General features: G+C 31.7%; 2 protein-coding genes across 4 annotated transcripts; one reads left to right on the top strand and one right to left on the bottom strand.

Annotated features, from left to right (window-relative positions):
* Positions 1-2561: 2561 nt before the first annotated feature.
* Positions 2562-9202, top strand: BSH (transcription regulatory protein SNF5, putative (BSH)). 2 transcript variants are annotated; one of them, XR_016301767.1, is made up of 11 exons: positions 2562-2709; positions 2783-2871; positions 2978-3072; positions 3873-3944; positions 4041-4088; positions 4179-4262; positions 4498-4536; positions 5270-5355; positions 8569-8631; positions 8793-8956; positions 9159-9202. XR_016301767.1 is itself a non-coding variant. In XM_089628952.1 (10 exons), the coding sequence occupies exons 1-10, from the start codon at positions 2657-2659 to the stop codon at positions 8890-8892; spliced, it is 729 nt and encodes a 242-aa protein (XP_089485078.1). In that variant the 5' UTR covers positions 2562-2656; the 3' UTR covers positions 8893-9202. The 2 variants fall into 2 exon arrangements, 1 of the variants encoding a protein (XP_089485078.1); XM_089628952.1 differs by having other exon boundaries at positions 8793-9202.
* A 1048-nt stretch (positions 9203-10250) lies between these two features.
* Positions 10251-11331, bottom strand: LOC149384508 (uncharacterized). 2 transcript variants are annotated; one of them, XM_089628951.1, is made up of 3 exons: positions 11161-11331; positions 10964-11068; positions 10251-10841 (listed from the first exon to the last, which is right to left on the bottom strand). In XM_089628951.1, the coding sequence occupies exons 2-3, from the start codon at positions 11064-11066 to the stop codon at positions 10720-10722; spliced, it is 225 nt and encodes a 74-aa protein (XP_089485077.1). In that variant the 5' UTR covers positions 11067-11068; positions 11161-11331; the 3' UTR covers positions 10251-10719. The 2 variants fall into 2 exon arrangements, with proteins under 2 accessions (XP_089485077.1, XP_089485076.1); XM_089628950.1 differs by having other exon boundaries at positions 10964-11331.
* Positions 11332-16972: the final 5641 nt, after the last annotated feature.

The following is a 16972-nucleotide window of genomic DNA, read 5'->3' as shown; positions in this document are numbered from 1 at the left end:
TAAGTTTTGCTCATATGGGTCCATAAGATTTGCCCATCTAGTAAAAAAATTTAGGATATGTTGAATTAGCTAAATTGATATAGATTCAAATGTTGAATGAAGTTCATTTTGTGAAATGTAACTAAAAAAGTCACTTTAGTGCAAAAATTATTTTTCACTAAAATTTCCAAATAGTCAAAATATGATTTTGAAGTTTATATGATGCTAAATGAAACCTGTTAATGCATTTTTTGCACAATATTTGCGATGTGCGTCCCACGGAGGAATCTAGTTTCACACGTCGTGAGTAGGAGAATTCATTCCTTAGCTTGGAGGAATTATAGGTGTCAAGGGTTAGAAACCGCAATATGTCTATTTCCAGGGTTCTTCAGGATATGTGATCTTGATGTTAGAGATAACTTTCCTCGACCACAAATAGATCAAGGCGGATGTGGACGAACCCGAAAGGCCGAGATCTCCTAGGGTCCTTAGGTGAGTAGTCATAGATGGTGACGAACCTCCGAGTGGCTTCCTTACTTTGGTTGGATGGCTAGACTATTTCTTGTTCCATTTCCTAAGTCAAGTGTTGAATTAGGAAAGTAATGGGCAAATAATGTGATGTTTCTCTATGTAAAGTTAGGAGTTTGTGAATATGGTTTCAACAAGCCCCTAGACACTTTGATACGGTTGATAATGAGACATTTGTGATGTCATAGAGCATAAATGAGTGAAAATGTAAGATTGTAAGAAATGGGTTCTTTGTGGTGGTGAAGACAATAGACGAAGATAAGTGTAGAAAAAATGAGATATGTGAGAAATAGTGGTAATAAGTTTGGCGTACCGAACGACCACCCGCACAGCCGGATACAAAACTCCATTCTCCTTGGCATACAGAGTGGAAGCCATAGTCTCGGTGGAAGTCAAAGTACCCACACCCCGCACAGAGACTTTCAACGAAGGAAACAACAATGAAGCCATCGGAATGGAACTCGATGTCATCGAAGAACGAAGAACAAGAGCCTTCTCCTGGATGGCCGCACAAAATAGGATCATTAAGAGGCATTACAATTCCAAAGTGAAGGCATGGCGCTTCGCTGAGGGGAGCCTTGTTCTGCGAAAGGTGTTCCAAACACTAAAAAAACATCATTTTACTTTGTTTGTTGCTTACATTTTCATTTATAAGTAAAATAATCTTAAATATACGTGTTTACAATTTGAAATTACACGAATTTTTAAAAGATTTAAAATAGCCACTATTTTAGAAGGAAAATTGTGTATTTTATGTGTAATAGCGAGTCTAATTCAATATATATGTGTCAAAAATAAAATAAAAATCATAAATGTACAATTTTACTTAAATGCCTTTAGACACCTAATTTTAAAATAAAAAATTAAAACATAAAACCTTTAATTGATCATAGTCAATTGCAGTTGATCAAAGTTAATACTGATTGATCACGGTTGAATGCAGTTGACCGCGGTTAACTTCGGCAAACAACACTTCGGTCAACTGAAGAGAAGGATCTTTTCGACAAATCCCCTTTACAGATTGGATTATACATAGTTTCACACATAAAATATAAATTCCCCTATTTTATATCTCACTTTAAAAGTATAATTTCCCTTATAAATGTTTCCTATTTATTATTGTACGGAGTACTAAATTACAGAGAAGCAAGAAAAAAGTCACAAAAACAGAAATATTAAAGTCCAATTTTCCTAACTATTGGGTCCCAAAAATAGCTATACACATTGAAGCAATTAGAAAAATTCATGTGGAAATAGTTGAAAATAACCGTTTTTTTGTAAGTTTTTTTAATATTAACCTGAACTTTCTAATTTTTCATAAATAACAATTTTCAATAACAATTAACTAGATTTCAATAACAGTTAATCTGATTTTAATAACAGTTAATCTGATTTCAATAACATTTAATTTGATTTCAATAGTTGTTGATCAGATTTCAATAACAGTTGATCTGATTTCATTAGTTATTAGCCAGATTTCAATAACAGTTAATCATATTTCAATAGTTGATCATATTTCAATAATTATTAATCAGTCTTTTAATTAGATTTCAATATCTTTTAACTAGATTTAAATAACAGTTGATTAGATTTTAATAATTGTTGATCATATTTCAATAATTGACTATCAAATATCAATAATTTTTTATTAAATTTATGAAACATGAAGATATTTTTGTCCTTAAAAAAATGATTAGTAGTGAAATGTTCAAAAGTAAAATATGAAAAACGGAATTGATTTTTGTCCCGATTCACGATTAGCGACGATCCACTCACGTGTTGACACGTGGCAACGAATTGCCACGTGTCAACACGTGAGTGGATCGTCACTAATCGTGAATAGGGACAAATAGCATTGCTCTATGAAAAATGAGGAGTTTTTATGAGAATTTTCTCAAAATTCATATCGGAGCCCCTCGCGATCATGGGTTTAGCCCGATCCATATATTTGTTCTTATTTTTTGTTGCAACGACATTTCGTTTCCAAAAGTGAAAACTGTGGTGAAAAACGACAAACCGAGGACTTCGTCTTTAGAGTTTAGTCAATAAGCAATAGCCTGACAAAAGAACAGTAGAGATTCGTCTCTTCAGAAATCGTAAAGTAAGCTTATTTCTCAGCAAGAAAATTAATCGCTAAAAATTGTTTCAAATGAAAGGACACGCTTCAACTGCTTGGAAAATCTCAGCAGTCAAGTTCAGAATGTAAGTCTATTTATTTTTTCTGTGTGGATTTTATCGTAGTTGCAATTGTGTTTGATTGAAAAACCCCTGACAGCCCAACAGCTGAGAATTTGGTTCCAATTAGATTGGACATTGAAGTTGATGGACAGAGGTTCAAAGACTCTTTCACTTGGAACCCTTCTGGTAATTTACAAGATTTTATTCAAGCATTTTTTTGTTTTTGTTTTTTTATTGCTAACGGTTACGAATTTCTAACAAAAAAAAATATATATATGATATTTTTTTGTAGATCCTGATTCTGAAATTGTTGTGTTTGCGAAAAGGACTGTGAAAGACTTGAAGCTCCCACCTGTGTTCATAACCCACATCGCTTCTTCCATTCAGGCAAGCCCTTTTTTATTTTTCCATGTGATTTCATAGCACAGAATTATGATATAGGTGTTATAAAAAATATAAGAAGAAGAAGAATTATCTGGTTGCTCAAAATTTATTTCCTGAATTATCTGATATAAAGGTAAGAAGGAGTCATTATGATTGTGTTGATAGTTTAATAGAGAAAGGAGAATAAAAAGCTAGTATATTTTTCATTACTTAAAAGCAAAGTTCAAGGTGAATTCTTTGAGAGAAATAGCCCCAGAAACTTGTTCAATCAACCCAAGGAATAATGTGTTACAATGAAGCAAAATGTGATAGAAATAACCAATTGCTCTACCACTGGAGAAACTTCATGAGGTTAGGTCTCGTAAAATATATCTGCCTATTATTGTTTAGAAGACACATAGCTAGTTGTTAAACTCGGAACTTTTTGGGGGAATTCAAATCGAAGCCGATCCCGGACTAAATCGATAATAAAAGAGCCCAATGTATCGTGAAATACAAGTTTACTTGGCGACTTCTGGAACGTCTTTGTAGAACTTGGGTTTCCAAAAACGATAATTCATCTATAGGGATTGGAGGTTTTGGATTATTATTATTAAGAAAAATTCTCTCGCAATCAAAATGACACCATTAAAATATATTATTTTGGCGGGGCATGGAAGAAATTGTGATATCTCTCGTAACCATCCATTGCTTATTCTCTTCCATCAAGCACCTTGTGGATTACTATCAATCAAGCCTCTCTGTTTTTGACATTTCTCAAAGGTGTTTCTCTCTTTCTAATTTTCTGTTTTGACTATGATCAGTCCCAGTTAGCTGACTTTCGGTCGTATGAAGGACAAGATATGTATGCTGGCGAAAAGATAGTTACTATTAAGGTACGTTGCTTTTCTTAAATCTAATTTTTTTTAGAGGTTTTCGATGGCTCGATTATTTTTCTTTTTTCCCGTGTTTATTTATTTTTGTTTTTCCAGCTTGATCTTCGTGTCAACCATACTCTCGTAAAGGATCAATTTTTGTGGGTAAGGTAGAAAATTTATTGCATGATTGTGTCTATGCGCCAACGTCATACATATTATAGCGTATTTATGGGGTACATTAAATATTTACAGGACATGAACAACTTTGAGAGTGATCCGGAAGAGTTTGCCAAGACCTTTTGCAAAGATTTAGAAATTGAGGACCCGGAAGTTGCTGTGAGTGTTTGCTTCTCTGCACTTACATGAGATAAACAATAAATAAATACATAAATCTGTTAGGAACTAACTTTCTCTTCGTACTTGTGAGATAAACAGTTGAACTTTATTTTCATCATACCTCTCTCGCTTGCGAATGTAGTGCTGTGTTTATGAACTAGCCAATACATGCTTTTAATCTCCTTCGTCTTGTTTGAACCTATGAATGATGAAACAATTTTGTTTTCTTCTTCAGCCAGCTATTGCTTTTACAATTAGAGAACAACTGTACGAGGTTAGACTTCATTGAACTCTCTTAAGCATCATGTACTTTCACTTTGTTTCCAAGGACATCTCCAATGGGGACTCTCATTTTGAAGATCCTCAAACTTTAAAATGAGGGTTTATATGCCCTCTACTCCAATAGAACCCTCATTTTGAGGATCCTCAAACCTCACAAATTTATTTATATTACATATTAATCCTTAGTATTTAATAAAATTGAACATTGCAATACCTTCATATTTATATTACATATTAGTCCTAAATGTTTAGTAACATTGTTATATATTGTGTTATGTTTTTTTTTATCCATCCACTAGTAAATATATCAAATTATTAAATCAAAAGGATTTAATTGTAATGTATTTGTCTCTATGTACCAAAAAATAAAACATTTGATTAAATCTTAGAAATGGGATACATTTGAACAATTCATACAAAATATAGGACTAAAATATAATTACACAACAATTTTTTAGGGTGTGAACAGGGGACCCTCAAATTTGAGGGTCCACTGTTCAAACTCTCAAAATGAAGGTTTAAGGGTCCCAACTAATCCCCCATTGGAGCACCCTAAATGTTGGACAAAAGTTTCATTCTTGTTTTCTTGAGTTTTGTTTGTTTTTTGGTCTTCTGCAGTTGAAGTGTTTTTTACTTCTTTCACCTGAACATATTAATATTTAATTCTTTTATAATTATTTTGATAAATTTTTGCTTCTCTTAAAAAAACATCTTTTATTCGATAGATTGCAACTCAAAGTGTGGCTTCTGTAAGAGAAAGCAGAGTAAGCAAGAAAGGCCGCCGTGGGTTTTTTGAACACACCCCAGCCAGGTATCATTTTTTAGCTTAAACATATATCATATGATTACTTTTTTTAATATATATATATATATATATATAGATATACATTACACACGCACACTAGAATCTATAACCCGCGCGTCGCTGCTGACAAAAAATAGTAACAATATTTTTCAGATATTTAAATACTTTTAAGAAAAATACATTTTCATACGTATAAATTTAAAAAAGAAAAAGAATAATACATATACGTATAAGGCTAAAAAATATTTTTAATTTTTCATGATAGATACACCAACATAATTGCAAATTATATAAAACACTAGCTAAACAGCAAGAGAAATTAAATGTATATGACGTAAGAGAAAGTGAGAAAATGTAAAACTGCTTTAACATCATCAGAATCATATATGAGCAGTTACTTTTTTTCTTCATTAAAAAATAGAGTTATTTTTTACGGTAAAATTGAAAAAAAAATAGAATTAATATAAGCAACAGACGGTAATACTCTTTTCAGAAGCATTTTTGGTTGCTAAAGCATTATAGTTTTTAGATTTTTAAAAGGCAAAAACTACATACAAAAGCGCTTCAAAATGTAGTTTTTAGATTTTTAGCTAAAATATTCAAAAGCACTTTTCAAGTATTAAAAAAAGCAATTTTACCACACACTTTAAATATGATTTAGCTTGTAGAAAAAGTTAAAAGCAGGTTTATTAAGTTATGTCAAACAAAGCCATTATTAGGCCAGAATCGGCTGAATAAATAGAGAATTACTAGTAACAGAATAATCTAGACTCCGTGCATTAATATAGGAACTAACTAACAGTAAGCTAACTAATAGATATCATCTTACTAAATAAATACGTAAATATACAGATACCTAACTGACTCTTATTTACACTATTAGTATATTTTTAATATTTAGCACACCCTCAAGTTAGCAAGTATACGTCAAACATATGATTCCACCCTCTTAAATTCTCTTTTATGAAATGTCTGTCAACTTCAATGTTCTTAGTCTGGTCTTGTTGGACCAGATTGTGTGCAATGTTTATCACAACTTTGTTGTCGCAGCACAACTTCATAGGTAATACAAGGGGGTCTTTTAGGGGGCCGGTAATGTTAGGACTTGGGTTATTATGGTATTAGAGTAATTAGTAGACAAGTTAGGGGTTAATGTAGAAATTTTAGAAAGTATCCTAGCCTATTGTTAGAAAGGAGTTTACATTTTGGAGAGCACGAACCTCTCGAATGTTCGATATCTCATTGTAATTCTATCGTTCATATTCGAATCAATACAATAAATATCACAGGGCGTATCAGATTTCCAGTTTTGGCTCCCAAGAACCTTTTTTTTTTTTTTTTTTTTTATCCTCAATAATTCACACACACCATTCGCCATTGATCAAAACTCTGCTTCGGTACTACTACTTGCGACTACACTTGCTTTTTCGCTTTTCCAAGTGACTAGGTTTTCCCATACGTATGTACAATATCCTGAAGCAGATTTTATGTCAACATCAAATCATGCCCAGTCAGCACCGGTAAAGGCTACTACTGTTATTGTCATCTCTTTTTCTGAATAAGTGACCTTTCCCGGGACAGCTTTTCAAGTAACGTAGTATTTTGTTAATCTCTTCGAGATGTTTCTCGAATAGACAGTGCATGAATTGACTCACCATACTCACGGAAAATGCAATATCAGGTCTAGTGTGTGGTAAATAGATTAATCTACCCACTAAACGTTGATATTGTTGTTTGTTGACCAGAGTCCTTTCCTTGAAGAAGGTCGAGGATGTACCTCCGTTGTGAGACATATATTCCTCGCAATCTCTATTCTCATATAATATCGCATCTCACCTAGATCTTTCACTTCAAATTCTTCAGCGAGCTTTTTGTTTATCATACTCATCTCTTCTTCATCATCTCCTCTGAGGAGGATGTCGTCTACATGCACAATTAGGACTGACACGTTTCCTTTAATTGAGTGCTTCGTTAAGAGAGTACTGAGTAAATCTGTCAAACCAAGCTTTTGGAGACTGTTTGGGCCCGGCCCATTAAATTATAATCCTTGTTGTTCTATTTAAGTGACCATGAGTTAATGAAAAAGGCAGCCGAGAATCAATCGCCAATAGTTTAGTCTCTCTTAAAGGAGGGGTAAAGTTTGTGGGAACAGTGATAGAGAATACATTTGTAGTAAAGTTTGCGAAGGACAACGATAGGCGGGCGTTTGTGAAATGGGCAGAAATAGGATATTTAGCACATGACTTTTTTTTTTCTTTTCTAAGAGCTATAGAATCTTACCTTGTTCAGTACTTGATTCTGGTTCGGACTTAGGTTATGCTGGCAGATTGATGACTCACTCTATTTCTCAAGTCAAGAATTTCCTCCTGTAAAATTGATCATAAGGACTTAACATCTTTGGGTTTTTTTTTTATTTCTCTTGGTAAATCAGAAAGTGCACTACTAACCGGTGTATGTTCTTTACCTTGTTCATGTTTAGTTTGTTCTACTTCGTCAGAGGTATGAGGAATGAGTTTAGTAGTTTGTTCTAGATTTATTCTATGATGTGATATGAAAACAACAGATTCTGGATCAGACTCGTGTATTTTAAGTTCGTTCATGTTTAAAAAAATTTAAACAGTTGGACTTTTCTTCACTATTTTCCTCCCCCTGGAGATCATCAGTAAAAAAAACCGTGTTTAAAAAAAAAATAAAAAAGAGTTTCCAAGTAGTGAACATTTTTTTGGTTTGAGGATGAAAGTATTTGTATCCTTTTTGAGAGGGTGAAAACCCCAAAAACACACATTTTTTACCGCACGGGTCTAGTTTGCTTGTTGATCAATCAGGGCTTTTAATAAAAACGGTGCACCCAAAAAAAATTTAATGGAAGGCATTGAAACTAATTTGCTCAGAAAATTAGTTTAGGGACCAAACTGTTACTCGTGTTCTGGTTTGGGGATTATTTGCAAAAAAGGTGTTACAATCTATAGCAGGATCAACCCATAACTACAAAAGAATGTAACACCAGTGTCTGCAAAATGCAGAGAAAGAAGTACTATAGAAATCGTTTTATTTGACACTAGGCACCCTAATGAAACGATATAAGTAAAAACAGTCTTTAAGGAATTCTCATATGAAGCTGCTCTATCTTCGGTATAAAATATGTATAAATATATAAAATAAATAAAAAAAAATTGAATCAAGGATATGAGTATATGATACAAAGTTTTTTTGTTTCAGCAAAGTCGGCGGTGCTGCGGTGGACCTGGTGAAGCTGTTTGGCCACAGGTCTAGTGTGGTTCGGTATGTTCTTCGCATCTACGATTTTGAACTTATTTTGATTCCTCAAGTGTCTTTGTGGTTTTCTCACTTCAATCCTTGTAGCATAGTGATAATACTAAGAGTTCAGATAGTGAGTGAGTTTTTTTTTTTTTTTTTTTTTTTTTTTTTTTTTCAAATGTCAGGAAGAGAAAGGAGTGGGATATTTTCGAGCCCATCGTTGATATTTTGTCAAACGAGGAGGTCGATGCACTTGAAGCCAAAGAAGAGAGGATTGGTCGGTGACCCGAAAAAACGCCTCCAAAATGTGCCGAGATGTTCTTACCAAATCAGCTCACTAATTATCCAGGCATGTTGTGCTGTCGTTTGACCAAATGTAGTTTGAAAACGATCTCAATATATTCATTTAAAAAAAAAAAATCAAAAAAAGGCTTATATTTTATATTCCTCTTCAACCTATATCTTGATTTATTCAAGTTTAAAATTAGTTATGATTTGTCGGAGATCGACTTTTCGAGACATCGGAGACTAAACCGTTATATACCAAACAGGGCTGGCGTGATTTGAAATGCTAAAGAGTGTGGGGTCTCATTTAGTGTCGGTTTGGTTCCAACTTTGATTTGGACTAAATTTCTCACCAAGTGTAAATGGGTCTACCAAAAAGGGACTAAGTTCTTCGAATGCCATATTCAACAACCGTCGTAATCAAATCTAAATCATGCTTAAAGTAGTATTTTTTATATATATAATTGGGAATTGGAAGCCAGTAAGGAGTAAAAGTGTGTATTTTTAGAAACACATTTTTAGATTTTTTTTTTATTTCAAATTTTATGCAAATGTAAATGCTCTGCATAAAATTCTATCTGATATCAAGTCCTAAGAAAGGAAAAAAAAAATTCCTTAAAATGTCTTCATGACAAAAAATTACACATTACTAACTAATTTGTTTTTTTTCTTTAATATGGAGATGAGAACTATTATTACTCTATTGTCTAGTCTAGTTGCAATTTTTTTTGTGGGACCATTCGTGGACATAATTCATGGTCACTCGCTTTCATATTTTCAACTTGGAAACTTTTGAAGCCCAAACCTAACCTTTTCTGGGTCCATTCTCTCTCTCTCTCTCTCTCTCTCAGTCTCTCTCTCTCTCTCTGGATAAGGAATGGTCAGATTTTTTTATCTTATTTGCACAAAAACAAATCTGAATTATTCTCACTTGTATCTCTCAATATTACCTTGCTCTTCTTCACCCCGAATTTTCATGAGCCAACAACAACAGTACTACTTGTTACCTCCAATCAAAAGAGAACTTGCTAGTCTTATGACTGTACGGCCATACTTTGAGGATAAAGTTTTTATAATAATAAATAGAAAAAACTTCTGGGTCTTATTAGAAGTTTGGAACTGATTTTTTTTTTTTTTTTTTTGTCTTCTTCTTTTTGTCCAATTTACATGTTTTTGGATTTGAGTCAAAGTACATGAAAAATGGTTATGATTTGTACTTCAAATATTTGAAGGTAAGTCCACACAGTAACAGGACAGCTGAGCTTTGCTTACCAAAGGCAATTATTGTAAAACATGCATTGGATACCTTTCATTATTTCTTATCTTTATCTTCAAATAGTTTTCTTTCGCCATTTTTTTTAGTACGTGTCAATCATAGAGGCAATAATAAATGCTGAACTTAATTACTAAATCATCAACCATACAGCAGAAATAAAATAAACCCAAAACAGTACTTTTATAAGACATGAAATTCTCGAACTCTCCCATTAATAAAATAATCTCGCCGTGACTAAATACTCATTTAATCACAGGGATTCCCTATAGACGACGATAGTAGTAATAATTTAGAGACGAAGGCTTCATAAAGTACAACCACTTAATTAAGCCCCGTCAAAAAAAAAAAAAAAAAAAAAAAAAGCACCGCCAAATCTCACCCCAAAAGTAAAGATTTTGTTTTTTTCTTTATCTACAAATTGACCAAACACATTCATACCAGATCCAAATAAACTAGTATGTAATGAAAATACCCAGAAGACTGGCCTCTTCTTTCTCTCTTTCCTTTTTTTTTTTTTTGGTGGGGTGATTTGGAATTAATAATTTTTAGGGCTAAGAAGTGATTTTGCAAGATGTGGACTTTGACTTGTCCAAAATAGACCACATCACTTGAACATCTTCATAAGCGCATGCCATTACTTCTCCATGAAGATCCATAACACTGCTCACACTTTCTGCCGATTAAATATTGATACACAAATCAGAAATTTAAAAAAATAAAATAAAATAAATTGAATTACTCAATCAACCATTACCATCAATGGAATTGTACAATATAAAAATTTAATCGTAGTACCTTGTTGAGACTTCTTGTTTGTTGGATCTCTTGGAGGCTGTTGGTTGAAGAAAGTGCAAGCTTTCTTGAAAGGGGTCGCAATGGTCTTTTTCCAAGATGCCATGTCTATAGATATATATATATATATGTAAAAAAAAAATGTGTGTGTATGTATATATATATATATATATATATATGTATTATGTAGTGAAACGTACCCCAAAATAGTGTTGTTCTGAAATGAACACGAAATGTGAAATGGTGTGTACTTCAATGATGACTCTCTTTTACAAAACCTCTCTTTGTCTCTCTCTCTCTCTCGGTCTTATTTATACCAAGAGGTTATAATTTATATATAGTACACACGCATTGTACAGTGTGCGTTTGTGATGTATGTGTGTGAATGAATAATATTATATTAAATTATATAATCACAATAATCATTATTATTATTATTTTTTGAGAGAGAGAGAGAGAGGAAAGAGAGGGGCAAGATCCGTGAGATGAGCCTAAGATGTGAGAGGAACAAGGATCACTCCTTTTACAAATACTAATAATGAGAAATAAGTTTGAAAAATGAATTTCTTTATTTTTTATTATGATATTATATATATATATATATTTATTAATTATAGTATATTGGATTGTTGAATTGAATTGAAGGAATAGGTCGCCGACTGTACCCAAGCACATGCTCTCTCTCTCTCTCTCTCTCTCTCTCTCCACGTGAATTCGTTTACTTTTCTGAAAAATACGTGAACCTTTTAATAATAATATAAAACCACATAATGCAACTGGATATGTTTAATGTAAATACACAAAATATGCAAAAAGTAATATATATGCGTATACATTAATCAGTGTTTTTTCATTACAATATATGACCATGGTGATCACCAGAGAAAGAGAGACCTACACGGAACAATTGACTTAAGTTGAATTACAAATAGATGTTAATTTAGATCTTTTGAGCCTATCAATTTAACACTAATTGTAATAGGTAACCACATTCAACTTTTACTATAGCTTACTATGCGTCACTGTCTACTCAATTTCGATGCACCACAAACTTCTGAATGACCTAACTTACGCACCAATCTTCAAAAAAAAAAAAAAATTAGCACCAAGATTTTTGGCAATAGAATCCATTTGTAGTTAATTTCATGTATGACCTTGAAAAATTATTTGTGTTAGTTGGTGATCACGTTTTCATGATTAGATTAGTGATCATTTTGACTATCTTGTACGATTGAGGAACGGGATAATATCATACTTATTGGTATTGTGCATTGGCTCTATCGAATATACGAGAAATTAGAGGTAGCATTCTTTCGATGTTAAAACATGGACTGGTTTCTTCTGTCTTTTTTTATGTGTTTGTCTAAATTTTCTTGTACACAAAATTTTGCTCGAAAGATTGTATCATTACCTTATAGCTTATCATTCTCCCTTATCTCGGGTAATGAACTTAAATCAGCTTAGACTTTTGGCTACTCTAGTCAAAATGGTGTGAAGTTATTTTTGCCAAATATATATACGAAATTTTGCTCGAAAAATTGTATCATTACTTTATAACTTATCATTCTCCCTTGTCTCGGGTCAATGAACCTAAATTAGCTTAGACTTTTGGCTACTCTAGTCGAAATGGTGAAGTTATTTTTGCCGAGTATATATATATATATATATATATATATATATATATATATATATATATATATATATATATATAATGTTTTTGTGTGGTGATTGAAAGATAGCGAGCTATTATAAGTCCAATAAGTATTAAATATCATGAATTGACAATCCATACAACATATCAATTCGAGAAATAATGCTTATGTTCGTGCAATAATTAATTTGATTCACATTCCAACAAAATAGGGTTGTTGACGTGTTGTAATCCTAGTCGAAGAAGTAAATCTATGGTGGAAATTTAAACCTAAATTATTTGGAGCATCAATGAAATTCTCTAGCTTCATAATTAAGAGATGAGCCGTTTGATTATTCGTTACCAAAAAACAAAAAAACAAAAAGTGGGAGACTCCCACATTTCAGGACTTAATTAGAGTAAAAAAAAAAAAAGTTAGTAGTGGTCTATTTTATCACAGGTTAAGCTCTAAGAAAGATTAAAAAATCAATATAGTACTAGAACATGATATTCTGAATTTCAACCCATGCGCCTATATTTTCTTGCTTATTAATGCATATAAATATTATAGATCATCTATTTCTCTTGTAGACTTGTCTTCTATACATGGTCACAAACACAATGTATTAGTTACTTTGCTTCTGGTTTATCCAAAATATACTATATATGAAGGAAAAAAAGAGATGAAATTAAATTAAATGAATGATGATGGAATAAATGAATGGGAACCCCACACGACATGCATGTGACACCCACATGTTGCGGTACGGAGCAGTGAGAGTGAACAAGACAGCCATATCTATAGGTTAGCCATATGTGTGTGTATATATATATATATATATATATATATATATATATATATATATATATATCCGTTAATCCTAAACTTAAGTATTATCTCAACAAGTATTATCTCAACTTGATACACCATCTTCTTTTATTGCCATATATAGATTAATTAATTAAGGGTTAAAAACATTTTTGTGGACCTTGCGATTATTCATCTTATATGGTCTCATTATTTTAGTCTATAAGACTTCGGAAAAATTGGTAATGTCTCACAAGAAACAGTCCATTATGATGACGTGAGAATTATTATGGTTTCGTTCGATGTTTGATGTGGGATTAATTCCGGTTAGAATTATAAATTTCCATCTCAAAATAAATTAATAAACACCAATATATTATTACGTAATTTACTACATAAATTGAGTAGTTGAATTTATTACTTTATGAGATTTATGTTTTTAACATGTCTCTTTTTGTGATAGCTATTTAATATTACTAACTTCAATCTGTTTTTTTGTTGTGTGCTTCTTTGAGCGTTATTGCCATCAGATATTAAAAGTAATTTATTTGTTTCATACTAAATTCGTTAATGTTTGGATTACTACTTGAAGTGAATTGGAATGCAGTTGGAGTGATATTGAATCCGTCAGATTGTCTAAGAACTTCTTCGATCACCGTGTTCAATGTTTAACAGAAATTTAATATTTATTTTTTTTAATTAAGAACAGTGTCTACAAATTTGTGTTCCATATCCTTAAACATCGGCCCGAATATAATAAAAGATAAATTCATATACTAAAGTTTACTTGTTTTGTTTTTGTCAATCATATAACGACACATAGTCAGACTGTTAAATATATATCATTGAGATATTATATCTAAATAACTGCATGATTTTTTTAGAATAAATTATATAATTATTTTTTATTCTATGAGGATCGACTTTTATGTCGCGTTTATATTTTTCTTTTAGTAATATTTCACTAAAATAAGATATTTATTATTCTAAAATAAATATTTATTTAGAAATAAACATAGAACTGGATATAAAAATCTACTGCTAAAAAAAAGTGAATCCTTTAGATTAATAAGAAGGTTAAAATTCGAATTATATTAGCTAAATAATCACAACACCGTTATGTTCTATACATGTATCGAAGGAGTACACAAAGAGACACTAGACCGATAAAGAAGGGAAACTTTTGATCATTAAAAAAAATTAAAAACTAACAAAGTCAGATATCACATATTAATTAATGACATAATCGCGATCAACTTGTAGTAAAATACTTATTTGTGATAAATATTAATGAAAAAGGTTCCGTTAAATATAATCATGAGTTTGACAGTGACATTCACTCGTTTCGAAGGAACATGGTATTGTTAACTTTATGTTAATATTATCCAAAAATTGAGTGCCTCAAGGGAAACACAAGTTGATTGGCCACATGTATCTTCCTTGTTTATAGTGATATCTGAGTAGTAAAATATTGAAATGGACGGCAAAAATATTTGCAATATTTACAAGAAAATGACATCTTCCATCACGGTCAGTCAAGCCATGCCCTAAACTAATTAATAATAAACCAAACACCCTTGGTATTACAAAACCGTCTATACTTGTTCTTATTTGTATATAGTGGTTATTGATTCTTTAAATCACCTTGATGATGGTGTTGTTTTCCATTATCCTATTATATATATATATTTTTACAAATTTTATTGGGTTTGTGTCTCTTAGTAAGGACCCAATTAATATTGTAGTTTCCACGCAATGAAATGTGACAGTTCTTCCCCCTTTGCTTTCATTTTGTTTCTGATTTCTCAATATTTAAATATGTCTTACTCCGTAATTAACTATTAATCCTCTGCTTATGTTTCTTCGTTGAATTTTAAATTTGTTGTTTAAGAATCGGATTGATTCTGCTCTGTTCCACATGGCCAAACAAATCTGACAGTTTTTATCAGTGATGAATGATTATCCTTTTGTTTACCATACTTCTTCTCATAGAAGAACATATTACAAAAAAGTAATAATTGGTTTTTTTTTTTTTTTGTATAATATTTCAAGAGAAGTGATTGAAGAGTGGGTTTTCACATGTGGACAGATTTGCATGTTGGGACACATGAATTATGAAACGCATTTTCTTTCTTTCTTAGCTTATTAATTTTTTTATTTTTTTTATTCGGGCAAGACACACTTACTTAGCAATGGAATTGGGAACAAAGTTGGAGATTTTGATCGTAAGGCAAGTGAGTGGGACCCAAAAACAAGCCAGCCAAACACTAAGAAAAATAAATTCGAGATTAGATCAGATCTTATAAAAATACATACATACATACATACATACATACATACATACATATATATATATATATATATATATATATATATAAAGATTTATATATCAAATATAGATTTTGCCAAGTGCAAAAGAAGGTATACGGAACTAGGACCAACACTAGAATTTGCGAAGGTCAAAACCCAAAACAACAAAACTACCGCTAGTTAGCTTTAAATATACTTTTAAGTACATTTTCAACTATTTCTTTTTCTTTTTCTTTCTTCTTTCAAGCACTTCAAAGCGTATAACCGATACTAATATTCCAAACAAAAGAACTAAATAAATAGAGTTTAATTCATATGTATATTCATGTAATTCATATATCTAATTGACCCCATATTTTTTTTTATCCTTACATATGGTTCTTATTTATTTATATTTTTTGATAAATCATATCTTTCTTATTCAATATTAGCAATGTAGACGTCGATGTGATCAAAAGAATCTACGTTTGGCTAGCTTGTGGAGTTTGAGCTTATCAGAATTAGCTCAAATTTCACACAAGTGGCAGTTTTGGAACTAAGGTTTGAGAGTTGGGATTAGTTAGTTTGAACTTACTACTTTTAAGCTAACCTTAGTGGTTTAACTATTATTTCCAATGGCCGATCCGATTAGTTATTTGAACAGAAAGCTTTCAAATCAAATGTGAGTTCCCAATTATGTTATTGTTCAAAATAGTATTTCCAAAAACAAAACAAATATATATATATATATATATATATATAAACAGTACACTCAAAATGTTTGTTCCCGCCGACGTTGCTGACTATTTTCCATTGGCCATCACAGAAATTTGGAAATTCAACAAAGTAAGCTTCAATTTCAAACAAACAAGCAACAGCAACAGCAACAACAAAAATTAAAAAGCCAAAAACAAAACGAAGCGAAAAGAAACAAATTGCAGAACCACAAGAATCTAAATCAGTGGTTCCATACCTCAACTTTAAGGCTCTGGGCTTTGTTTCTTAAAGTCAGAACAAGTGGGCCCAATAAACCTTTTCAATTCAAGATGTTTGAACATGTGCTTAAATCAGAATCTGGTCTACCATGAACCTCATGATGATAACTTTTTTCACTTTGCCTTTTTTTTTTTTGCCTCACACATGATGATACTTTCATTCTGCTACAATGTGCGACATTTAATATACAAAATCCCCAGAACTGCCACCATTTATATCGATATCTAAAGTAAAGAGGGTCCAAATTGTGTCACAAAATTTATAAATAAATATATCAAATTCATTCGCC

Source organism: Urtica dioica, chromosome 10 (genome assembly GCF_054948205.1).
Source record: "Urtica dioica subsp. dioica isolate 48M chromosome 10, U.dioica_male_clone48M_v1_H2, whole genome shotgun sequence".
Lineage (NCBI taxonomy): Eukaryota > Viridiplantae > Streptophyta > Magnoliopsida > Rosales > Urticaceae > Urtica > Urtica dioica.
The sequence above is the reverse complement of the archived record's forward strand: the minus strand, read 5'-3'. Positions and strand labels throughout refer to the sequence as shown.

What these genes read in the sequence shown, in the direction of transcription:
- BSH (XM_089628952.1), top strand. Translation starts at nt 2,657, where the DNA reads ATGAAAGGACACGCTTCAACTGCTTGGAAAATCTCAGCAGTCAAGTTC. An exon ending in TTGAGGACCCGGAAGTTGCT is followed by an intron (nt 4,263 to 4,497) that starts GTGAGTGTTTGC and finishes TTTCTTCTTCAG; the next exon opens with CCAGCTATTGCTTTTACAAT. An exon ending in CACAGGTCTAGTGTGGTTCG is followed by an intron (nt 8,632 to 8,792) that starts GTATGTTCTTCG and finishes TTCAAATGTCAG; the next exon opens with GAAGAGAAAGGAGTGGGATA.
- LOC149384508 (XM_089628950.1), bottom strand. Translation starts at nt 11,066, where the DNA reads ATGGCATCTTGGAAAAAGACCATTGCGACCCCTTTCAAGAAAGCTTGC. An exon ending in AAACAAGAAGTCTCAACAAG is followed by an intron (nt 10,842 to 10,963) that starts GTACTACGATTA and finishes TTTAATCGGCAG; the next exon opens with AAAGTGTGAGCAGTGTTATG.